This window comes from Marmota marmota, unplaced genomic scaffold, assembly GCF_001458135.2.
Source record: "Marmota marmota marmota unplaced genomic scaffold, marMar, whole genome shotgun sequence".
Classification (NCBI taxonomy): Eukaryota; Metazoa; Chordata; class Mammalia; order Rodentia; family Sciuridae; genus Marmota; species Marmota marmota.
In genome coordinates this window covers 24,513,385-24,536,822 of record NW_026000142.1, presented here as the reverse complement: position 1 = coordinate 24,536,822, position 23,438 = coordinate 24,513,385, and the positions used below count along the sequence as shown (strand labels likewise).

At 45.4% G+C, this 23,438-nt stretch overlaps 1 protein-coding gene across 1 annotated transcript in view; it reads left to right on the top strand.

Moving 5' to 3' along the window:
- The first annotated feature begins 806 nt into the window (after positions 1-806).
- Positions 807-23,438, top strand: part of Cdhr3 (cadherin related family member 3) — a 68,804-nt gene continuing 46,172 nt past the window's right edge. The window contains exons 1-4 of the mRNA XM_015488209.2: positions 807-968; positions 10,324-10,526; positions 17,163-17,328; positions 19,480-19,577. Coding sequence (XP_015343695.2) covers positions 923-968; positions 10,324-10,526; positions 17,163-17,328; positions 19,480-19,577 — 513 coding nt within the window. The 5' untranslated portion in view covers positions 807-922. The remainder of the gene's footprint in view (positions 969-10,323; positions 10,527-17,162; positions 17,329-19,479; positions 19,578-23,438) is intronic.

Sequence of the window (23,438 nt, the reverse complement as noted above, 5' to 3'; positions counted from 1 at the left end):
TTTGCCAATGGGGCGTGTGTGAGGTTCTTGAGAGCACCTGTCAGGGACAGAGAGGTTCTGTCTCAACACCCCCTACTCCACTCCTGATGCCAGCCTTGAGCTGCTGAATCCCCCCTCCCAGGGGGCAGCCGTACCATGAAAGAAACAGAGAGACGGTTCCTTCCACAGTCCACGACTATTCTTACTGTTCCCAGTAGTGGACAGGCTGCCCTCTACCATCCTTCCTCTGCCCTGCATTGCCCCTCTCCTGAGTGGAGGCTGGAACCCAACCTAAGTCCACTTATTTGTCACTCCTTGTGCCCTGGAGCAGGGCTACTTGGTGCATAAAAACATGGTAAAGGGACAAAACGACCCCTGAGGGACAGGCCCCACCATTCCCTAGGGGGCTGAAGCCTCACGACCCTAGCAATCTTCATCCGCATTCTTCTTTAGGGTCTGGAGGGGCCGGGTGATGGCTGGAGTCAAGGGCAGCTCTACCAACACGCGTCTGCCTTGAAGAGAAGCCAGCTCTCGGCTCCTCTCAATTCAGGACAGCAGAAAAATCCCACCTCTGACGACACCTGATTGTGGGAATGACAAGCCTGGTTACAGGACAACTGAGACTATCAGGAGCCTGCTGGCTCCCTGCAGAGCCACAGGGTGCATGAGGACTTTTAGGATGGACTGGCTGGAGATTGCCGAGGCCTGGTTGCTGGGCCCCATGGGTACCATGCCATCAGAGAAGCAGGTGATCAAAGAACAAACAGTCCTGTGCTGTTTAGAGTCTCCCTAAGTTACCACCAAAGCCTCTGTTTGATTCCCTGCATGGCAACAAAGGCAGGAGGGGAAGATGAGCGGAGTCTGAGATAGACCTTGGGTGTGAGTCTGGAGTCAGTCCTGGATCCGTGCTGGAGGCGCACACAGGCGGGAGCCATCATCAAGCATGCGGGAAGCCGTCATCCTCCTGGTCCTCCTGGGTGCCACCTCAGGTGGGAGCTCCATTTTGCTTTGGAAACTTGCAGGGTCTACTTGGTTCGCAGGATACCATGGTGTGATAATGTCTTCAAAGAGGAAATTTCTTCTGGGAGGCCTTATTCCATGGTGGGCTTATCTGCAATGATGAATCAGACACAGCAGCTTCAGGAGGCCTGGGGGCTGGCGCAGGGGGTGCAAGAGAGAGGTGCTCCGAGGACCACCATCTAATCTGTCCGTACAGAGTTCACTCTCCCCCGTGCTCTGACTGGCTTGTGCTGGAACTTTCATAGCAGCGCTCTGTGCACACGTCAAGTCAGGCTTTATGGAGTTTATGGCTCCTCTCTGGAGCCTTGGGGGACAACCTAAGGTTGGCAAGTCTGGGGAAACTGAGATCCTTAGAGGCCACCGTCTTTGTATGGAGCAAAGAAAACACCTTCTGATAGAAAGAACCAAAAATTCAGCCTAATCCTTCTGATATCCCCCTCTTTCTTAATCAAGAGCTTTAAGAACTGGATGATCTTTTTTGATGTTGTCAGTTTGGATTATTGAACTTGAGATTTTTAAATTCTTTTATTTTTGAGTAGGTCGTTTATGCATAATGTATGGAATTCAATCATGTTAATTTGTAGATTAATTTAGGGATCATTTACATCTTGGATGAGTTATGTAGTCAAATACTTAGGGGAGTGTCTGGAACATAGTAAATGCTTAGTAAATGTTAGTGATTATTATTTGTGCAGCTGAGTCTTCCTGACTGAGGAGCAGTGTTCTAGATACTTGTTCAAGTCTTCCTTTGTTTTCCTCAGGAGTATTTTAAGGTTTCCTTCATATAGATATTGCACATTCTGATCATGGCTATTTCTAGTGCTTTCCTTTTTCTATTTTTACATGTGCAGATGGAATCTTTTCTTCCCTTGTCTTTTAACTTATTATTGTATGATATAGGAAATCTATTAGTGCATTATCTCACCATTTATGCTCTTCTCAGTTGATTCACATGCATTTTCCAGGTTTGAAAAGAATGAACATTTCTACTCTTCCTCTCCTATTTTTATACCCTCTGTTTCTCCCTCTTATCTAATTGCCAGGCCTATGCCTGCAGACCATTGTTAAATAATAAGAGTGTGCATTTCTGTCCTGTTCCACACTAAACATGATGCTAGCTTTCAGAGCGAGAGAAATGTTTGACATACTAAGGGGTTAGCCTTTGTTCTTGTTTTATTGGGAGTTTTTCTAAATAAAAATGGATTTTTAAGTCAAATGCTTTTTTAATGATCTATGGAAATGACCATTTGATTTTCCTCTTTGATCTGCTAACCGAATAAATGCCTGGGTTTCCTAAAGTGGAGGCTTCCTTCAACTTGGGCTTTCAGACCCTGCAGGGAGCAGGTGGAACTGTGCAGAGAAGCAGTCCTTGAGCAGCCCAGCCTCTTGCTTGAAGTAAACATTGCAGTTTCTGCAGAAGTATGGGCTTTTAGGCCATAATCATTTGAGTTAAGGGGTGACATTTATTGTCACTGTGGAGGGGAGAGTGAGGTTAGGAAGAACCCAGTGCCTCCTACTTGAACACTACCATTTGGATCTTTTTTATCAGATGTGTGAGAGGAGCAGATCACAAAGGTATGCAATAAATATTATATATATATATATATATATATATATATATATATATATATATATATATATNATATATATATATATATATATATATATATATATATATATATATATATATATAAAATTTAAAAAGATAATTCTCTGGAGGCTTTCTCAAAATGTCCACATCTTCTGCTCATAGTGGGTCCCCAAAGACCATGGATTTTATCATGCTTTTACTTCCACAGTTCAAATCCTAGTTTTGGAAGGGCTATCAGAATGCAAACTCTTCATCTCTCAACTTTTGTGAGTCCAAGTACCTGATCATGACGCTCCTGATATTGCACATTTTTTTTGGGGGGGGGCTATTGGGGATTGAACTCAGGGGCACTCAACCACTGAGCTACATCCCCAGCCCTATTTTGTATTTTATTTAGAGACAGGGTCTCACTGAGTTGCTTAGTGCCTTCCTTTTGCTGAGGCTGGCTTTGAACTCTTCCTGCCTCAGCCTCCTGAGCCACTGGGATTATAGACGTGCACCACCCCACCTGGTGATATGGTGCGTTCTGATTATGTCTATTTCTAGTGCTTGAACACTAGGGTGACAGGGGATTCTGGGGGCAAGGGCATACATATCAGCACCTGCCTTCAGCATGCAGGAAGTAGGCATCACTGTACACTCTCAAATAAACTAACATCCTCTCAGGCTTCTCTTCCCTTTCCTCGGGCCCTATGCTTCTTTCGAGGACCAGTTCAAGCCCCACCACCCTGTGGAGCTGCTCTATCTTGGGAAGAGCCCTCTTGCCACTGCACCCCGGAGCTCCTCTTGCCTGCATGACTGCTGTGTGCCAACCACTTGGCACAGTGCCCCACACACTCAGTGGCACTCAGCAAAGTTAGCAGGAGCTGTCATTCTGTAATCCATTTGATATGCGCCTGTCCCGGCTCTTCAACCACACTGCCATCCCTGCCGTATCAGGTTTAATGTTTCCTATTACCTTGTGGGTCCTGAGCGCCACACAGAGGAGACCCAATAAATGTTTGTCATTTCATCAACCACCATGCCTTCTGAATCTAGTGTGGGTTGATTTATTTTTTTCCCCACTTACTGATTACCCCCTCACCAAATGCAGAATTTTAGATTTATTTTTCTGCCTGCTTCATGTTGGCATTTAAAAAAAAATTTTTTTTAGTTATAGATGGACACCATACCTTGATTTTGTTTATTTATCCATTTTTATATGGTGTTGAGGATCAAACCCATGGAGGCTTTCTCAAAATGTCCACATCTTCTGCGCATAGTGGGTCCCCACATGTGTGAGGCAAGCACTCTACGGCTGAGCCACAACCCCAGCCCCTTCAGTTTGGCATTTAAATTAGCTTCTGTCCTTTTCATCTCCTATTAGGATGAAGGAAATGAAAGTTTCTCTTTGGGAAGGGATCATGTCCCATTCTAATAACAACTTACAAAGAAAGCACCCCTCCCCACACTGCAAAAAAAAAAAAAAAAAAATCTAGATGAAACTCTCAACTGTATTCATGGGAAAGGGTTGAGACAAAATAGCCTTCTCGAGCTGCCTCAGCACTGAAGAACCACCTGTAATTCTCAGAAGATGAAGGTCCTATTAAAGAAGCCTTGGTGTATTTGAACCCACTGCACTTAGAACCTGTCTACATTTCGAGAAAGTCTCCAGGGGACTAGCTTTTGTATTGCTCTCATGGAAATAGAACATTCCAGGGTTTTTACGGAGAGAAGGGTTCCTTGGTGATGGAGATCTCCATGAACATGCAAAGGTACCAAGCCATCTGCCTGACTTTTGTCCATAGCTGCAAAGCTATGCCTAGTCTCTCCAGGAAGTCCCTGAGCCCATCTTCTGGGCTTGGTACTTTGCTAGGCAATGTCAAGAAGTCAGAAAAAGTCCAAGATTCAATGTTTTATGCCCCTAGAGAAACTAGGTATAACTGTTTCTTAATGCTCTCTTCATTGAAAAAGGCAGGAAGATGCAGTCTATTTCCAGAAAGTCTTTCTCAAACACTGGAGTGAGGGCTCAAGTCCCTGGAACCCACCTGCTTTTCACCTTTGTGGAGCTGGTAAAGGTTTGAAAGAAACCAACCCTTCTCATATCAGAACCTGAGTGATGCTCCAAGGCAAGCAATTTTTTCTCTTGCCAATTATAATATAGTGCCATGTCCAGAATCATTGCGAGAGTTCTCTTCTTTTCCTCTGTGTCCAATTAAGGGCTCTGGTCTATCAATCTTTTCTGCATGGATCAGCTCTTCCAAAAGGAAAGGCAAGCATCCCATTCAGAAAGTACACATGGTGGAAATGAGAGCAACAGAAAAAAGTTGCACATACCCAAACAAACATTCTGTCATCTTTCATAGTTTACTGAATATAGGATTTTCATTTATGGTATCTGGGCTGTAACCGTGAGTTCTAGCAGGCCTGGTATGAGCCTGAGTTGTTTTGCTAAAGTTCCTGCACCATGCTGACCCTGATCAAGGCGTGAAGCAATGCTGCTTAGTAATGTGGTTTTGTAACCATGGGTCCTAGGAGTTTCTGCATGGTTTGTACCAGCCTGTAAGCATTGTTTAATTGATAACAGTGAGATTGATGATTTGCACCTGGTCTCACCTAGAACCTCACAAGGCTGTGCTGTCGAGGCTGGTTATATAGCAAGAATGTGCCTACAGCAAAAGAGAAAAAAATTCCAGCAGAGGCTCCATTTTGGGTACTGTGTTTCCAAGGTACTTGCTATGTTTCGAATGTGTCTCCCAAAGTTAAGGTCTTAGAAACAGTTCCCACTGAGAATATCAATGAGAGATGGAATCTTTAAGAGATGATCAGGTCATTATTGTGGAAGCTAAATGCCATTATGATGGGAGTGGGTTTGATGCTAAGGGAGTGGGCTGGACTTCTCTCACAGAACAGTGTCTTCTGCTACATTATGAAAAAAGCAGGAAGGCCCCTCAATTCGGATTTTCCAGCCTCCAGAACTGTGAGCCAAATAAACTTCCATTGCTTATAAATTACCCAGTCTGTGCTCTTCTGTTACTTGCAGCACAAACAGACTAAGATGGCATTTGTGCTTACATCTGTGATTCCTGACCTGACAAAGTGTATCCTGCATGTTCCTTAGAGGAAAAAGGGACAACAGGAGCTTACTTCCAGCCCTTCTGGATCTCTTGCTATGAGGCATCGTTCAGAGGTGATTAAGTATCCTCACTTTAATGTTCTTGCTATGTTGTATATTTTTTCTTATAATAAAACTGTAGATTCGCAAAATTATCACTGGGTCCTGGGCAAGTTCACCGGCAGTAGAACCTGCTTAAAAGCCCCTGTTGGTGTGGCACTGCATCCCTGAAAGACAGTTGATAGGGAAGCTCAGGCAGGGCCCAGCCCACTGTCACACAATCAAGTAGCAGCAAAGCCAAAGCCAGAAGCAAGAGCTAATTTCAAATCCCTTGCTCCTTTCACAACTCTGATTTCTTTTACTACTATTTCGATTAGCTACTAGAGAGTGGCACCTCAGATACGCACTATTCTCTCTGTGTACTGAAAAGAGCTACAAGTTAGAGCAGCCACGTCCCTAGAAGGAGAAGGTGGCCTCACCCCACATCCTGAATCTATGTCACCATTTATGGGGTTGGGGGCCCAGGGCAGTCACATTCTCCCCTGTAACTGAGGCTGAGGAGGCCTTGCCTCAACACAGACTCCTGGGAGGAGGCCCCAGGAGCTGTTTCTGGAAAGTCAGTGATTCAGGGGAAACAAGTGAGCACGTCAAGCACCCAGATCTCAAGCACAAGAGAGAAGCTGCAGTGGGCTCAGGGGCCGATACTAGATCTCCTGCAGGCCTTTCCTTTTTCAAAGTGTAACCTTCAAGCAATTCTAATTTGAGCATTAATTAAGATTCATGTGTAAGTCAAATTCCATTAAACCCTCATTCCTGCTCTTCAGTATTCAGACCATAAAATAAAGCCTTCTGGAAAAGTGACTTCCAAAGACCTGGCCCTTGGCCTTTAACCTGCCCTCTGCCACTGCTCAGTGGGGTGCTTTGGGTACACAGCTCAAACTTATCTGTGTAATGAATGGATTGACCATTTTGAACACTGCATCTTACTAATTGCTCTATTTATAGCACGAGTCACTTTTTAAATTATTGCTATTGCTATTACTAGTACTTTTTTTTTTTTTAAAGCAAAGAAGCTGGAAAAACTGGGCATTTAGATTGCAGTGGGTCTACCTTTCTTATCAGTATCCACAGAATGTCTGCCTTAAAGCTTTTGGATTCAGGTGCACAATCCTGGAACACACAACTGTACCCTGGGAAGAGAGGTCACCAGCCAAGTAGAACATTACCAGCAAGAATGTCCGCAGAATGGGCATATCCAAGGACAGCTTGGCTCTAGCCACATGTGGAGCAAACAGTTTTCAATACAAATTGCTTGAGGTCAAGGGATCTATCCACTTCTCCTTCCAAAATATCTCCCTCACTACAAAAATGACCATTCCAGGAAGACTATGAAAAGCCATATATATATATATATATATATATATATATATATATATATATATACACACACACACACATACATACAAGGAGGCAGTATAGAGCTGTACTTGAGTCAGATGTCTTGTGTTGGAATGCTGGTGTTCTTTCATGACATTAGTCTCCCAGACACAGTAATGCCAAAGTCATGATTGATGCAACAAAACCAAGGGATGCTCTCCCAGCAGAGCAAACCAGAACTGTCAGTAGACAATATATGGGGATGACAGCTTCTCGGTTTCCCTCAGCTCCTCAAAGGGAATGCATCAAGTTTGGTGGCCATGAGAATCTGCCTATTCAGGGCGAGGCTGTGGAAAAATCCAACTGGAGCTTAGCAAGCTGCTCATCCATGAACCCCCAGCAAGCTCATTTCCCAGCCCAATTCTTTATGTTATTCTAACAAACAAACAAACAAACAAACAAACAAAAAAAACAGCCTCTTGTAGATCACATCATCCAGATTTAGCATCCAGGTGGAAGGTCCAATTTCTTATCAAGCCCTGGAGCCATGTTGCTGCAGTGTTCCCAAGTGACAGAATAACTACTATGTGTCCCAGGTACATGGCTGTGTTGCAGATACAGAGCAACAGACTCTGTGGTAGGTATGGACTGTCAGTTATCTACAAGATCCAGAGGCAGGAAGCCAAGCCCACCACAGTCACTTACTGAGTGTGTGATGACTTCAGGTATGTTGGGAGTGGACGCCATAGGTAGGAAAGCCCCTGGCACTGTGCCTGGTGAGGTGAGGTTTGGTAAATACAGGTGGTTAATTGCTTCAGTCTGTTCATTTGGGTGGGGCAGGCTATTCATTGAAATTTTTTTAAAAATTAAAAAGTAGCAAGTTATGTCTTTGCTCCTCAATGGAGGGGCACAAGTCACTGAGGCGCAAGGAGGGGTGGAAAGGAGTACGGGCAAGAAGATGGGGCCCTAGAAAATTAAGTGCCAATCTCTGATTCTGCTGTGGTTGCCCTTGTCTTGCTAAGCAGTGAGGAAACTGTCGTGAACAGCTTGGGGGGTGCCCTGGTGAGTTTTGCTTGTGGTGAAAAGAATGTGAGCACGTTAGGCCTAAAAACTTTGTCCAACCAAAGTGATTCATTACTCTGCTCATTTTGAAAAACTCTTCATGGAAGCATTTCATCTCTAAATATTCCAACCATACTCTTTAGCTCCTGGTTTTTATTGCAAGACTGCTATTATATCAGAGTCAAGGTAAATAGATGTAAAAAAGCTACTCATAACCACATCACCCGAAACCTCGGCTGTTTGCATGTGTGAGTCCTTACACAGTCCCTGCATATAAAGCGCGATAATTCTGTGAGCAAAAATAAAAAGTATGCATTTTAATCTCTAAGTTGAAAGTTTGTATTCATGATGTGCTTCTATTTCAATTTTTCTCACACTTCCATGTATTCCTCTGCATCCCTCCCTTGCTGAAATAAAAGCATCCCCTGATAAAGCCAAACCTTTCCCCAGGACTTGACTGTCTCTAGAATCTTCACACCTTTCAGTAGGACAGATCCTTCTACTGTCCCTCCTTACCCCTGTGTCTCCTACCATTCTGGGAGTTTGGATCCCAGTGGCAGATGGTGGTCAAGAAGGGGAAGCTGCCTGGGAAGTAGAACCTCAACGTAAGTCTTGGCTTTGCTATTTGTTATTTGCTATGTGACTTTCCACTAAGCTTCCCCATCTGTAAAATGATAATATTAATACCTATCTGAGAGGGGTGGGTTTTTCTGGGTGGTGGGGGTACTAGGGATTAAACTCAGGGGCACTCAACCACTGAGCCACATCCCCAGCCCTATTTTGTATTTTATTTAGAGACAGGGTCTCACTGAGTTGCTTAGTGCCTCACTGTTGTTAAGGCTGGCTTTGAACTCATTCATGATCCTCCTGCCTCAGCCTCCTGAGCTGAGGCGCCACAGCGCCTGCCCGAGAGGGGTGTTTTTGAGAAGTAAATGAAGTAAAGGATTTTTCATTATACACTTATTTAGAACATTGGGGAAATGGTCATTGGATTTATTTCCTAGGGCTGCTGTGACCAATCACCTCAAATTGGGTGGCTTAAAACACTTTTCTCTCACATAGTTCAGGAGACCAGAAATCCAAAATCAAGGTATTGGCAGGGTTAATTCTTTCTTGAGGCAAAATCTGTTCTGTGCCCACTTCCACCTTGCTTCTGCTGATCGCTTTTTATTCCTTGACTCGTATCTGTATCTTTCCAATCTCTGCCTCTGTTATTTCATGGCCTTCCTGTGTCTCCGTGTCCTGCTTCCACACAAGGACACCAGTCTTGGGGTTAGAGCCCACACTAATCCAATATGCCTTCCTTTTAACTTTACTAATTACATGGGTGAAAACTCCATTTCCGAATCTTTGGGGGGAACTACTCAGTCCAGGACAGTCACAGAAACTAGGAAAGCCTGAGAGAATGGGGTCTCCACTGGCTCTCTCTGTGCTGGTCAAGTCTCACAGAGTATCACGAGTGTCTTAGAATGGTTCCAAGCCTTTCTTGGAAGAAATACCCTTTCTCTTAAATTAAAAAGGGACTTGTGTGTCACACAGCCTGAGGCAATCCACGTTCCCTCGCTTGATTCTCATTTTCTCCTCTGTGAAAGGGAGTTAATCAATCACCCAAGAAGTGCTGATGGACTCCCTACATGATGTCCAACAACATGGCACTAACAATGACAAAAAATTGCCCTTGAGATGGCTGGTAGATGTGGAGAGGTCACCCATGAGGTTGGAATTGTCTAGTCATACACACTCGATTCTCAGATGACCTCATGAATTGAACACTGCTGCGGAGACGGAAAACAAAATTACAAACTGCAAGAGAGAGAGAGAGAGAGGGTGTCCTTACCACACTAGGGCCTTCAAGGCGGCAGGGGCTGGGGAAGGTCCTCTCTCCTTAGATATCACATTTTTCTTTTCTTAGCTCTTCATAAAAACGGGTGTGAGGAAGAAGAAGAAGAAAAGTAGGGAGACAAGAGAAAAGGCAGCAGCTTCACTGACTGAAGGACAGAGCAGATTGCTGGGGTTGTTCCTCGGTTCCCAGAAGGTCTCACATTTCCTTTTCTAGCACTTGGCAGCAGCATTTGTTCTTGGGGAGTGACCAGGTCTCATCACTGCCGTGAACTGAAGCCACAAACCAAGTTGATAAGACCCCTGTTCCCAGCAAAAAGCTCTGTGCTCATGTCGTTTTGTGTCTTTTTTAAATCCACAGGAGGAGGGACCTTACATCTAATCCACTTACCTGCCACAAGCAATGTGGCAGAGAATTCCCCACCTGAGACTTTGGTGCACAAGTTTTCTGTGAATTTGTCAGTATCATTGTCACCTGTGATCCCAGGATTTCCCCTGATAATCAACTCCAATCCCCTCACTGAAGCCTTCAGGGTGAACTGGCTGTCGGGCACTGACTTTGAGGTAAGCTGCCTTTCACCAGCTCCACCCACAGGGAGTCATCTGCAAAGGGGTGGTCCTGAGATGGGGAGGGCTGGCAGTTCAGATCAGTGATCCTTTTCCCTCATTCCCTTGTTTAAACTCCCCTCTGTAAGATCCAGTTGTCCTATTTGGGGCATCCTAGCCAGCACCCCCTGTTCCTGATGCCTCTGTAGCCTTTGGACCTTCTTTCTCCATTGAATGCAGTCCCCATGAGCACTGGGAAATTTGTTAGGAAAGGAAGGCTTGTTTCTTTCTGGTGTGTGTGTGTGTGTGTGTGTGTGTGTGTGTGAGTGTGTGTCACTGGGGATTGAACCAAGGGGCTCTTAACCACTGAGCCATATCCCCAGCCCTTTTCTATTTTATTTAGAGACAGGGCCTTGTTCTGAGTTGCTCAGGCCCTCGCTAGGTTGCTGCAGCTAGCTTGCTTGAACTCATGATCCTCCTGCCTCAGCCTCCTGAGTCACTGGGATTACAGGTGTGCACTACCACAACCTTCGAAGGATTGTTTCTTACTGCCAACAAGCCACATGACATCAGGTGTTAGGTGTACTACACTAAATCCTTTGGGTTTGATAGTTTGGGTATTAAGCTCTTTAAAAACCAGGCTCTGATGAATTTGGGTCAACTGATTTTGCTTTTCCGTGATTCTGTGAGTTTTTTAGAAGGAAATCTATAAGTAGGTTTATTTAATATGCAAGGCATAGGCCCTTTAATAAAATATAAGTCTAAATGTCCACCTCTAATGTGCAACTGTTTCCTCTTGGGTAACTGAGACAATAGTTCAAGAGCTGTGCCACTGTTACTGCTTTCTTGCTCTTTTTTTTTTTTCCTTCAGTGCTGGAGATTGAACCCAGGGCCTTGCTCATACTAGACAAGTGCTCTGCCACTGAGCTACAACCCGAGCCCTGTTGCTGTTTTTCAGTTTGTCATTTGAGTCTTTCTCAAAGTTGTCATTTCCCCACAGGGAGGACCAACTTGCTGGTTGCATGCTTTACACTCCAGGGTCTTCTCAGGATGCCTTTAGCGTCTAGGTGTCTGGATTTGCCCAGGCTTTGATACTCCACACCCTGATCCCCTTCCTCAACTGGCCTAGGAACCTCCTGCAATTCTATCCTCAGCCTTGCCATTGGTCCTTGGGGTCTTTGTGGGACCCAGTGGGCTCTGGCCTGCCTGGTCCAGGCTGGGCTGCTTCTGTGAGGCACCTACGGGGTGTTCTTAAGGCAGCTCATCATCAGTCACTAGTAGAGCTTTCCAGAAGTTTGCAGATCTGCTCTAGAGCAGGTCTGCAGAACCTATGACTTGAGGTCAGCGCCCAGGCTTCTGGTACTCTGGTCACCCCAGGACAGGGCTCTCTGGTATGGTCAGTCTTCACTTCAGCATCCTCCCTGCATTGTCAGGCCCAGATGCCAGTCTGTGACTTAACTGCCTGCCTACCTGCTCCTTTGATGGCTGGCTTGTCTTCAACAGCTGCTGCCTTCTGTTCCCGTCAGTCTTGCCAACCGTTTACACTTACAGAGCACGTCACATATGCGAACACTGTTGAGAGTATGTTATAGGTGCTTGCCCTTGTGACCCCCAAAACAATCTAGTGACTGTGTCTGTAGTATCAGTCTCTTTTGCAGATGAGGAAATGAAGCCTGGAGAGTTTAAGTGATTTTCCCTGGGTGGCACAGCTAGTGGGCAGCTGAGCTGAGATGGGAAACCAGGCCGTCAGGCTTCAGAGCTCTCATTATTTTTTAAAACAGCTTTGTTGAGATACAATTCACACAGCATATTATCCACTTATTTAAATTGTACAATTCAGTGGTCTTTTGTATACTTACAGAGTTGTCCAACCATCACCACACTCTAATTTTAGAAAATTGTCATTATCCCAACATAAAACTATATCCTCATTAGCAGTCACTCTGTATTCTCCTGTTCCCCGTCGCTGGCAACCACTAATCTACTTTTTGTCTTTACAGATTTGCTTGTTCTGGACATTTCATATGAACAGAATGCATGTGGTCTTTTGTGACTGGCTTCTTTTGCTTAGCATAAAGTTTCGAGGGCCACCCATATTATAGCATGTATCAGTACTTCCCTCTTTTTATGGCTGAATAATATTCCATTTTATAAGTATATGCCACATGTTGTTTATCCATTCTTCAACTGACAGACATTTGGGTTGTTGCCCCTTGAGAGTTCTCATTCTCAGCCCTGTGGTCTGCTGCCTTTAATGATACTTCTCTTCCTTCACATTTGCATAAAGCTTCCCAAGAATATTCACATTCTTGATCTCCTGATTTTTACGATTAATAACAGTATTTCAAAGTTTTAATTCTTATTTTAGATATAATGCAGGGACAGCGAGTTTAAATGATTTTTTTCAAGACACAGCCATAAAAGATGGGATAAGAACTTAGCTCAGAGCTGGACACAGTAGTTTACACCTATAATCCCAGCAGCTCAGGGGGCTGAGGAAGGAGGATTGCGAGTTCAAAGGCAGCCTCAGCAAATTAGTGAGGTCCTAAGTAACTCAGTGAGACCCTGTCTCTAAATAAAATATTCAAAAGGGCTGGGGATGTGGCTCAGTGGTTAAGTGCCCCTGGGTTCAATCCCCAGTACCAAAAAAAAAAAAAAAAAAACCCAAGAAGAAGAAGAAGAAGAACAACAACAACAACTTAGCTCAGGTGTTCAGGTCTTCTTTCCCAACCCCAGGCTCTCGGTCTCCTCTTTTGTTGTGCATATTGATGGCCATTTTGGTGAGCTCCCAAATCCTTCCTCATGGGGTAGGTATGCTCTTTCCACATTTCGTGTGATTTAAGCAGGGCAACCAATCAAGGAAGAATTCCCTCCTATCCCCAAACTCTTGAAATGTCAATGTCTTAGCCCTTCAGCTAACTTAGGCTCAAGCATTTGTTGCATTATCCCTGTGCTCTCTGGGCACCATGCCCTGCAGCTGCCCAGACCCTTGCTTTAGCATGAGGATGGGCTTCTTCCTGGAAACCACCCAGCGTCGTCAGTGAGCCCACGAGTCACTCCTGCCCCCTTCCAGGCACAGTAATGCCGTCTCCGTGAAGGAACCTGGCTCCTGCTTGGGTTCTCTCCACACTCTGGAGGCTGATGGCCAGAAGTCTGGTCACTGATGGCCTTGAGACTCAGTCATGTCTTCTGAGGGTAAGCTCTGAGTTGTGCCAGAGGCCAGGTTTCCCTGCTTTGAGACACAGCTGCCAGGACTTCTCAGGTGGGGGGGATGTGAGGTGATTAATGATGACGCCATCAGCAACTCACATTGACAGAACATTTACCATATGCCAGGAATTTCCAGAATGTTTTATGGTTTCATTCATTTACTGTTTACAATAACGCTATGGAGTCCTTTACTGTTTTATTTGCAAGTTAAAGGTGGGAAAACTGAGGTATGGCTGACTCCAGGAATCCTTGTCCATGGTGGCCCCCATGCTGTGCTGGCTCACTATCGCCAGCAAGAGAGGTGTCAGCCTTAGTCAGCCGCAAGCGGCTGATCCTGGGTGGAGGGATTTTCTCCTGCAACAGCACCCTGAAGGATAGCTCTGAGAAGCCAGTAGCTGGGAAGACAGGAGCTCTCCAGGGTCCTGCACCTGCCACACTTTCATCTGTTCATCTCTTTCCCCATCTATTTTTTTTATTTGTGAGGGGTGTTACCAGGGATTGAACTCAGGGGCACAGGACCACTGAGCCACATCCCCAGCCCTATTTTGAATTTTATTTAGAGACAGGGTCTCACTGAGTTGCTTAACTCTTCGCTGTTACTGAGGTTGGCTTTGAACTCGTGATCCTCCTGCCTCAGCCTCCTGAGCCTCTGGGATTACAGGTGTGTGCCACTGCTCCTGGCTAGTCCTGAATTTTAAAATTTTGCTTATTTATTTTGTGATGCATGCTAGGCAAGCATTGTACTACTGAGCTAAATCCCCTTGGCCATGAACATTTGCTCAGCTTTGTCCAGGATGACTTCAGATTTAACATACTCTGTAGTGGCTTGCTTGCAACCAAATCAAGGGGTCGCCACTGTCAGATGTGAACTTAGGAGAGTCCCTTCCCCTGTCTTAGTGTCTTTGAATGTAAAATGGAGTGGGGTGGGGGGTTTACCTTTCACAATTGTTAGCATAAATAAAATGTTCCACAAAATAGCTTGACAAGATGTTAACAAGAACAAAAATAATTTTTTCCTTTGTCTGGATAGCAAGACAATTATTTTGGTTCCAAGATATAATGTTTTTGAGCCCTTTTTTGAGTGGTTAATTTGCTTGCTCTAGATTGTTAGAGTTGGTTCTCAAAGAGAAGGTGGCAATAGGTAATATTTAGGGAAGAGATCCATCCCAGCTCGGGATGCAGGAAGCTAGGGTATCAATCAGGAAAGCGGGGTGACCATCTTAACAGAGGGTCCTGCTCTGGGGAACATACATTTTAAAAAAAAAACTTTTTTTTTAGTTGTAGTTGGACACAATATTTTTATTTATTTATTTTTTATGTGTTGCTGAGGATCCAACCCAGTGCCTCACATGTGCAAGGCAGGCGCTCTACCACTGAGCTACAGCCCCAGCCCGAATGTACATTTTTGATGGCCTCATGTTGATAAAAGTCAGCATTAGCAAGATATTAGTTCTGAGCCAGGCAAGGTTCTACGGACTTCTCATGGATTAGCTCATTCGTCTTCACCCTATATAATGTTATTTTAACCCCCATTTTATAAATAGGGAAACTGAGGCATGGAAATAATGGGAAGGCTGAGCTCTAAAATCAGTGAGTCTGGCTCTAGAGTCTGTGATTGTGACCCCTGTGTCATGCTGCCTGACCTTCTATATGTAAAACAGAGAGACCATGTCACCTCCATTTAAGTGGCTACCAGATTGACCCTGCACAATATGGACACAACCTCTCTTCTCTCTCAACTCTTTGTGTATTCTTCCTCCACTGAGGGACGCATTCACATCTGAGGTTGTCTTCTCCACTCTTAACCAGGCCAGATCTCGCAAACACAATACCCACCACCTCCTCCGTGCAGCCTTCTCTGACCACACACAGCTCATGACGAATCGTCTCCCAATCTTCCATAGGACCCTGGCCTGGCTCTTTGTTATAATACTACGTATTATACTTCAGCTGTTTAACTAGGGCGAGGGATAGTTCCCTAATTATCATCACTTGGAAGCAAAATCAGGGGAAGGGAAAGCAACTCTCCCAAGGTCACATGGAAGTTTGGTGGTGGGAATGGAATTGCAGCCAGGTGCTCTCCCACTGCAGGATGCTGAATAGCTTACCACCTGGCCCCAGTCACATTGGTAGCCAAAAGTTCTGTTAGGACCCGTTGTGGATATATAAGAAATTTAGTCCTTGTTATCTGTCTTCATCTGATTTCTGCTACTATAACAGAATAGCACAGACTGGATGATTTAAAAGAGAAGAAATTTATTTCTCATAGTTCTGGTGGCTGGGAAGGCAATGTCAAGATGCTGGCATCTGGGCTGCGGATATAGCTCAGTTGGTAGAGTGCTTGCCTTGCATGCACAAGGCCCTAGGTTCAATCCCTAGCACCACCACCACAAAAAAAAAAAAAAAAAAAAAAGATGCTGGCATCTAGTGAGGGCCTTCTTTCTGGGACATGACGTGACAAAAGTACCTGCATGGTGAGAGAGCACTCAAGAGAGCAGGAGGGTGGGACAGGAAGCCCAGAAAGCCATGGCAACGAGGGCATCAATCCATCTAAGAGGTGGACCCTCGTGCTCTAATCTCTTACAGGACCCACCTCTCAATATCGTTATAGTGGCAATCACACTTCAAGTTAAGTTTTTATGGGCTATTCAAACCATAGCAATGTCTCAAAGGGCTGTGAGCTTTATAGGAGTTCCAGGGGCTAAGCTGATGGCAGAATGTGCCTATAGATATAAGAGGTCTCAGACCAGCCCCAGTTAGCAGGACCCCCCCACATGGACCCCAAGCGATCCTGCTGGCAACAGCTCTTAATTCTGGTGATGAGTCTCTGGTTCTGCCTCTTGATGTTGCTATCCCGCCTCCAAAGTACTAATAGTGCAGAGGACAACACTTCCTGACAATGGAAGGATGTGGGGGAAGTCGCAAGAAGAGGGAACAGTCTGTTGATTAAGGAAATATTCCTTCTATGTGCAGATGTATCCTTCTCCTCTTGCTCATTCTTGCTTGTGGCCTTAGGACAATTAGAGTGGAGTGACAAGTTGAGCCGCAGCTGGACGGCAACCCCAGGGAAGGGCAGCATCCTTTCTTAAAGATGAGAGACGATCCGACTGTATTCAGGGTACCTACAGGACTTTTCTAGAAGCCTACTCCCAAAATATGGTAGGTGTTTAATTCTCAGGCTTTCCGTCTCTGGTGAATTGCACCAGGATGTCTCCTGGATATTTTTCTTTCCTGTGAAAAGCAGCCGCACGCACAGGAGCCTTCAGTGTGGAGTGTCATGGGACTTACATTGAGAGCACTAAGACAAAACAACCGTTTCCTCTGGCAGCAAGTGAAAAATGGTCTTCAGGATGCTGGTTGCTTCCTTGCTAGTAAGGACCCTTTGCAAATGTGCGTGTGAAAAATCAGACCTTCTTTCACTAAGAATTTTTCATTTTGTTTTAGGTTGTCACCACTGGGGAGGAACAGCTAGATTTTGAAACAGGACCAAACATATATGACTTGCAGATTTATGTTAAGGATGACGTGGGTGTCACAGACCTGCAGATCCTGACTGTCCAGGTAACAGATGTGAATGAGCCTCCTCGGTTTCTAGGAAGGTTGGCAGAAGGTAAGATATACCAGAGTGTGCAATGCAGCCCAGACGGTGGCATCAGGGAGGACCCTGGAGGACAGAGAAAAACAGAAAAAAAAAAAAATAAACAAACAGCTGTTTCCTTGGAAAAGGCAGCTGCTTAACAAGCAGGGAATAGATGAAATGTCCTCCGGCTCAGCACACCCAGTCACAGTATCCAGCCGTTTACCAAGCCCTCCACAGCCACGGTTTCTCTTGGCCCCTTCCCTGTCCTATGGAGGAAACTGAGGCTCAGGGACCTCAAGAGGGTCATTCTAGAGGACCCTGGGCCAGGCCCATCACAGGCTTGTCACTGTGTTGCAGTCGGTGACTGACTTGCCCCTTCTTCCCATGGACTCTTCTCCTAGATGGCACTGAGTGTTCAGGGTCTGCCACAGAGTGGGGACAACATAAGGGTCCCCACTTATGTTGGAACAGGGGAACCTCCTACCTGTTCACTCCAAGCTCGTGGCTTTGATCACCACCTGAACTCTGACACCCCCAAGTCTCTAATTTGAGTTAAGGTTCTTGGCAGAACTTCTCACTGAAATGTCTGCCTGTCTTATCTGTCATCACCCAGATGTCTAATGGACTTCCCCAACTTAGTGTACCCCCCAAACCAAGTTCCTGACTCCCACTCCTCCCCGCCTCACCCTAGTCTGCTTCCCCGGTGTCTTTTCCAGCTTAGTTAATAGCCACTCCGTCCTTCTGGTTGCTTGGGCCAATATCTTCAGTCACCCCTCCCTGGCTTTCACAGCCAACATCCAATCCACCAGGAAATCTTCCCAGCTTCCAAATACATCCAGATCCAACCAGCATCTGCACCCCACCAACAGCACGGTCCAAGTCACAGTTGTGTCTCACCTGGATGATTGCCAGGGTCCCCCAGCTGGCCTCCTGGCTTCTGCCCCATCCCTCTCCCTGGGCTCACTCCAGTGGATTCTCCAGACAACAGCCAGAGGGATCCTGTTAAAATATCAGTTAAAGCAAATCTGAAAACACTGTGAGAACTTCTCACCTCATTCAAACAGACAGCCAGAGTCTCAAGGCCCCGTCCAAACTGGCAAGCCCCCTGCTACCCCAACACTGCCCATCAGCCTCTTCCCTCCTCTTCCTCCCCCTCCCCAGCTGGACCCTGCCATAGCTGCTCTATTTGAAATTGCAAGGCACCTCTGAGCACTCCCTTCCCTGACTTTGCTCCGTACCATTGCTCCCTAACATACACCTATTTTTCCGCACAGATTTTATTATCCATATCTTCCCACTGGAATGCAAGCGCCTTGAAAACAGGGTTTGGTCTGTCTGTGAACTATTGTCTTTCCAGTGTCTAGATCAGCCTTTGGGACATTCAAAGCACCATTTATTTTATTTTATTTTTAACAAAAGTATGAACAGTGACGAAAGTGAAGGAAAGTTCTGCTCCTATCCCTCTCCTCTGGGATTAGCTGAGGTGACGTCATAGCTTGTCTGAGCCTCATTTGTAAAGTGTCAATAACATGGAAAGAATAGTTACAATATCTTCTTCATAGGGCTGTTATGGAGATAAAATTTATGTTAGGTCCTCAGCACAGTGCACCTCAAATGTTGTTTGAGGTGTTGCTTTTAATAATATTAGTCACTTAGTGCAGGGTTGTGGGGCCCCTCAGGCAGGCCAGGCAATGTGGCCCTGCATCCATTAGCCAAGATGATCTCTGAGAGAAACTAGATAGGGTACTTGGCCTTTTCCCTGAGCCTCTGCACCCTCCACCTCTTCTCAGTCCCACCGGAGACACCTTGTTGAGAAGCTCACTTCTGCTGAGATGCCGAGTGCACGTCAAGGGGTCGCTTAGCACAGCTGAGGAACTCTATGCACATTGCAGTGGGTGGGGACCTGGAGCAGTCCCACGCTGGAGGCTCCTACCTGTGGTTCTTCCCAACCCTGCTCAGCAAGCAGCACCTCGTCACTCTCCATGGAGGAGATCGGTGATGGCTCGACACCATAGCATTTTGTCAGTTCCCATACATGGCTGGGCACATGCTCGCTGGCCAGTGGTCTTCCTCGTGGCCTGGGATATTGCTGCCCTCTGTCCCATGATGCCAACACACCTGGTTCCACCACTTGCTTTATCTAATAAAATGTTTCTTCTTCTACTTTGCACACTCGCACAGGTTTAGACCTCTTCATAGCAGAAAGAGAAACACCTGGATTTATTTATCAGGTCGAGGCCTTTGATCCAGAAGACACCAGACGAAACATTCCCCTCAGTGTAAGTCCCCTTGTCAAACTAAGAGGCTCTTGTGCCCATGGGTTTTGGCCAGGAGCCTGACATCCTGAGCCTTGGCAGGGCAGGGAGGGTCAGGGCAGTGGCAGTTGGGGGAATATGTTGTCCACTCCAAATCACAGAATATGGGGATGGTTGGAATGGATAGGGGGCTCTGGAGACAATTACCCCAGCCTGGATTCAGGGCTTTGTGTGATCTTGGACAAGTTCTTAATCTCTCTGAGCTTCAGTTTCTTTGTGTGTAACACAAGGAAAATAATAGCACCTACCACAGACGGAGGATGGTGTGTATTAGACAATGCATTCAAAGCCACTTAGCAGTGCCTGACATGTCAAAACTGCTCTATATATTTTTAAAATCTAAGCTGTTAAAAATCTACCTATACTGTTTTAAAAGTAAGCATAAAATGTATCCCCCAAAGCCAGGTATTAACATAACCGTTTTCAAGAGATAAAGCCAAGCTGCTTGGAACCAAATTAAAAAGAACACTTTTTTCTTAGAGTACCAGGAATTCTTGGGTGTGGGACAGGAGACTGGGCCTGGAGAGCTGCCTCACAGTTCAGTCTGAGACGGCTGAAGTCTCTCCTCTCTTTTTTCAGTTCCGTGCCTCAGTTCTTAACTCTGCCCACTAACATGCCCTGTGTGTACACCGCAGCCCGGCAGCCCAAGTTGGAGAGAAAAAAAAAAAACAAAAACGGAGCTAATTCCACCTGACCAACCTCTGCACAGGCCACACTCCTGCCAACCTGGCCTTGCAGAGAAGAGCATCCTTGAAATATGGCTCTCAGGGAATTGGTGACACCCGGAAGCTGCTTCCACTGTTCTCCGCATGATTTGTAGCAGCTGCATCAGTTTTGCTCATAGGATGGAAGTGAGCCTTGGGAATACACGCCAGCCAGGCGTGGAGGCACACGTCTGTAATCCCAGAGGCCAGGGAGGCTGAGGCAGGAGGATCACAAGTTCAAAGCCAGCCTCGGCCACTTAGGAAGGCCCTAAGCAACTTAGCGAGACCCTGTTTTTAAATAAAAAATTTTTTTAAAGAAGGGGGGCATGGGAAGGGGCTCTGGGGTTAAGCACCCCTGAGTTCAATTTCTAGTACCAAAAAAAAAAAAGTCTGTTGGGAACAAACTCCAGGACCCATATAATATAGTCCACAGGATCTGAAACAAAGCTGTTAAAAGATTATAAGACATAACTTAAAGTTAGGGGATAATCTGTTTTTATTAGATGATGCTTCTGTCCAAACAACAACAAAAAAGGCTCATCCATTAATTCACTCCCTTATTCAAGACTCATTCTTGTCAACATTTACATGGATAAGTGAATGAATGTGCAAACACTGAATGGGATCTCTACTCTGTGCTAAAAGTGATATTAGGTGCTTTAATGACATACTATGACAGTGACATGCTAGTTATGTCAAGTAGAAATATGTTTGTCAACAAATAAGAGAAAACTTAACCATAATGGCAGGCTGCCCAGGGCTGGTACAACTGCTGCCATCAGGAGCCTGATGCTACTGCTCTTCCACCCAGAGCAGTTTGTTGGCTTGGTCCTAATTTTCTCACCTCCTGATTACAAAATGACTGTTGCATCTCCAATCTTTACCTCTGAATTCCATGTAGGAAGAAGAAAGAAGGAAGTAAGAAAGGGTCAGGGTGAGGGGGTATGATCTAATGATAATAAATTAGGGAGACCTTAGTAGCGCTGTTTGTTCAGATTCTTCTTGGCCTCTGAGGATAATGCAGGATCCCTCTGGAATAAGGGTCTTATAACCTACTTCAGGTAGGCCAGAGAATTCCTTTATGACTTTGCTTCAGAGGCAAGCAGAGAGAAGGTCCCAGTGACCTTCCTGCTTATACAGGGTGTTCAATTGCCAAGATGCTGTATTTGGGGGTATCGTGTTCTGAGACCTGACACATGCATATACCAAATGATTTTAATTCAATGAAGTTTTTATAAGGTCTAACGGCAGGGAGGGGGCAGACAGAAGCAATCTCAGTTGTGAAGACAAATATTTATTTTTAAATCTCCATTTTAATATATCTCCAAATTATGCAGGCAGCATAAAGTCCTGGCCCCTGTGGGAGCACCCCACAGGTAGGTTGTTACCTTTCCAGATGAGGGGAAGCGCACGGGTGGGAGGCAACTGCGGTGATATGGTGGTTTTAAAACGTGTGGCTGGCAAAAGGTTTCTGAGAGCAGCTGTGGGGCCTGGAGCTGGTGGTGTCACGGTGGCTCCTTCGGTGAGGTAGGGGTTGTCTGGAAAGAGGCCTCTAGTGTTTAGCACCTGAGCTGGAACTAACAGGTGCACACAAAGTTGACAGCCAGCCTGCAGGAACAGCGATGATCTGGAAGGAAACTTCTGAGACTGGAGAAAGGTAATAACAGTTCAGGAAGTAACACATTATGGCCTTTGTACTCAGACATTTTATTCTGGGCACTTGGGGGTACTAAATGACATAGTTTGCTCTCGGTAAAAGTTGAAAGGAGATGGGTTAGTTTGCTATCGACCAAACCTGTGATTCTCAACCTTGGCCATAAATTGTTGCTGCCAGGAAACTTCAAACACACACAGATGTCTGGGTCTCCCCCCTCCCCCCTGAAAGTCTGATGTCATTGACCTGGGGTGTGGCCGACCCCTTGGGAACATAAAGCCCCAGGTGATATAATGCATAGCAGAGTCACCAGGTCAGTGGGCCCTCTAACTCAATCAAATATGGCTAACAAAAAATGGGTTAGGAAAAAAAATTATTTATTGCATTGATTTATTGTGTATAGCAAGATAGCTGTCCCATAGGCAGAGAAGTCAGGCAGCAAAGTGATCCCTCCTTAGAGTGGCAAGAAAGTCAAAGGGTGAACAACATTTATAGGGTTGTGAAGCGATATTCACAATGATGTTGCAACCTCTTCTGCACCTGCAGCATTTTGCACATGTTCAAAAATGTGACTAAAATTGTTTTAGGTCCCCCACCTCCACCCCAGGCTTATCTTTTAATGTAGAAATGCACTGAAATAAGAGTTACTTCCAGTCAAGGGGTAGTGGTCAGATTTGCCTGTATCAGTTTTGTGTTTTCTTGTTATTTATCTTGAGCAATGCATGCAGTTGGGGAAGGTCTTTTTACTATCATAATCATAAAGCACATAGTGCTTTTCTGACACCAGTTTATCCTGCTCACAAGGACTGAGAACCTCTACTTTAAGACACTGTCTCCCAGATTTTCAGAGTCCCTGTTTTGGATTCTGTGGGTCTGGGTTGACTCTGGGAATTTGCATAGTTGCCAAACACCCCTGGAGTCTCCTCTGATTAGAAAGGCTGGAAAGCTGGTTTATGAGTATTTCTCAGAGTGTGTTCGGGCATGCAAATCTATTTGGGCTGCTTTTTAAAATGCAGATTCCTGGACCCTGCAGGAGAACTTTAGAATGCAAACTTCCCCTGGGGATTCTGATGTATACTACCCGGTTTAGGACCACTGACCTGAGCAGAGCAAGAACAGGCTTTAATAAAACACCAAAGCATGTGCCTGAAGCATTTAAGGCTTAGTTCGAGCCTGTCATCTTGCCTGGTGGCCTCCACGGGTCCCCTTGCTAGTGGCAGCATATAAGGAATGAAGGATAAATTTTAAAAACAGCTCTTGGATACATCCTGAAGCCCCCAACTCCTTTAAAATGATCAATCTTAACAACCCTTATCCAGCTTAATGAAGTGAAATTGTGTCATAGATAATGTGGGAAACAGGGGTGTGTCCAAAAACCACTGGTATCTGCTCCCTCCTTTTAAAAGAAATTTGAAAAGCGTGTATGCTATTCACCAGGGACCAGTGCTGTTCCCCTGAGCTAGGATG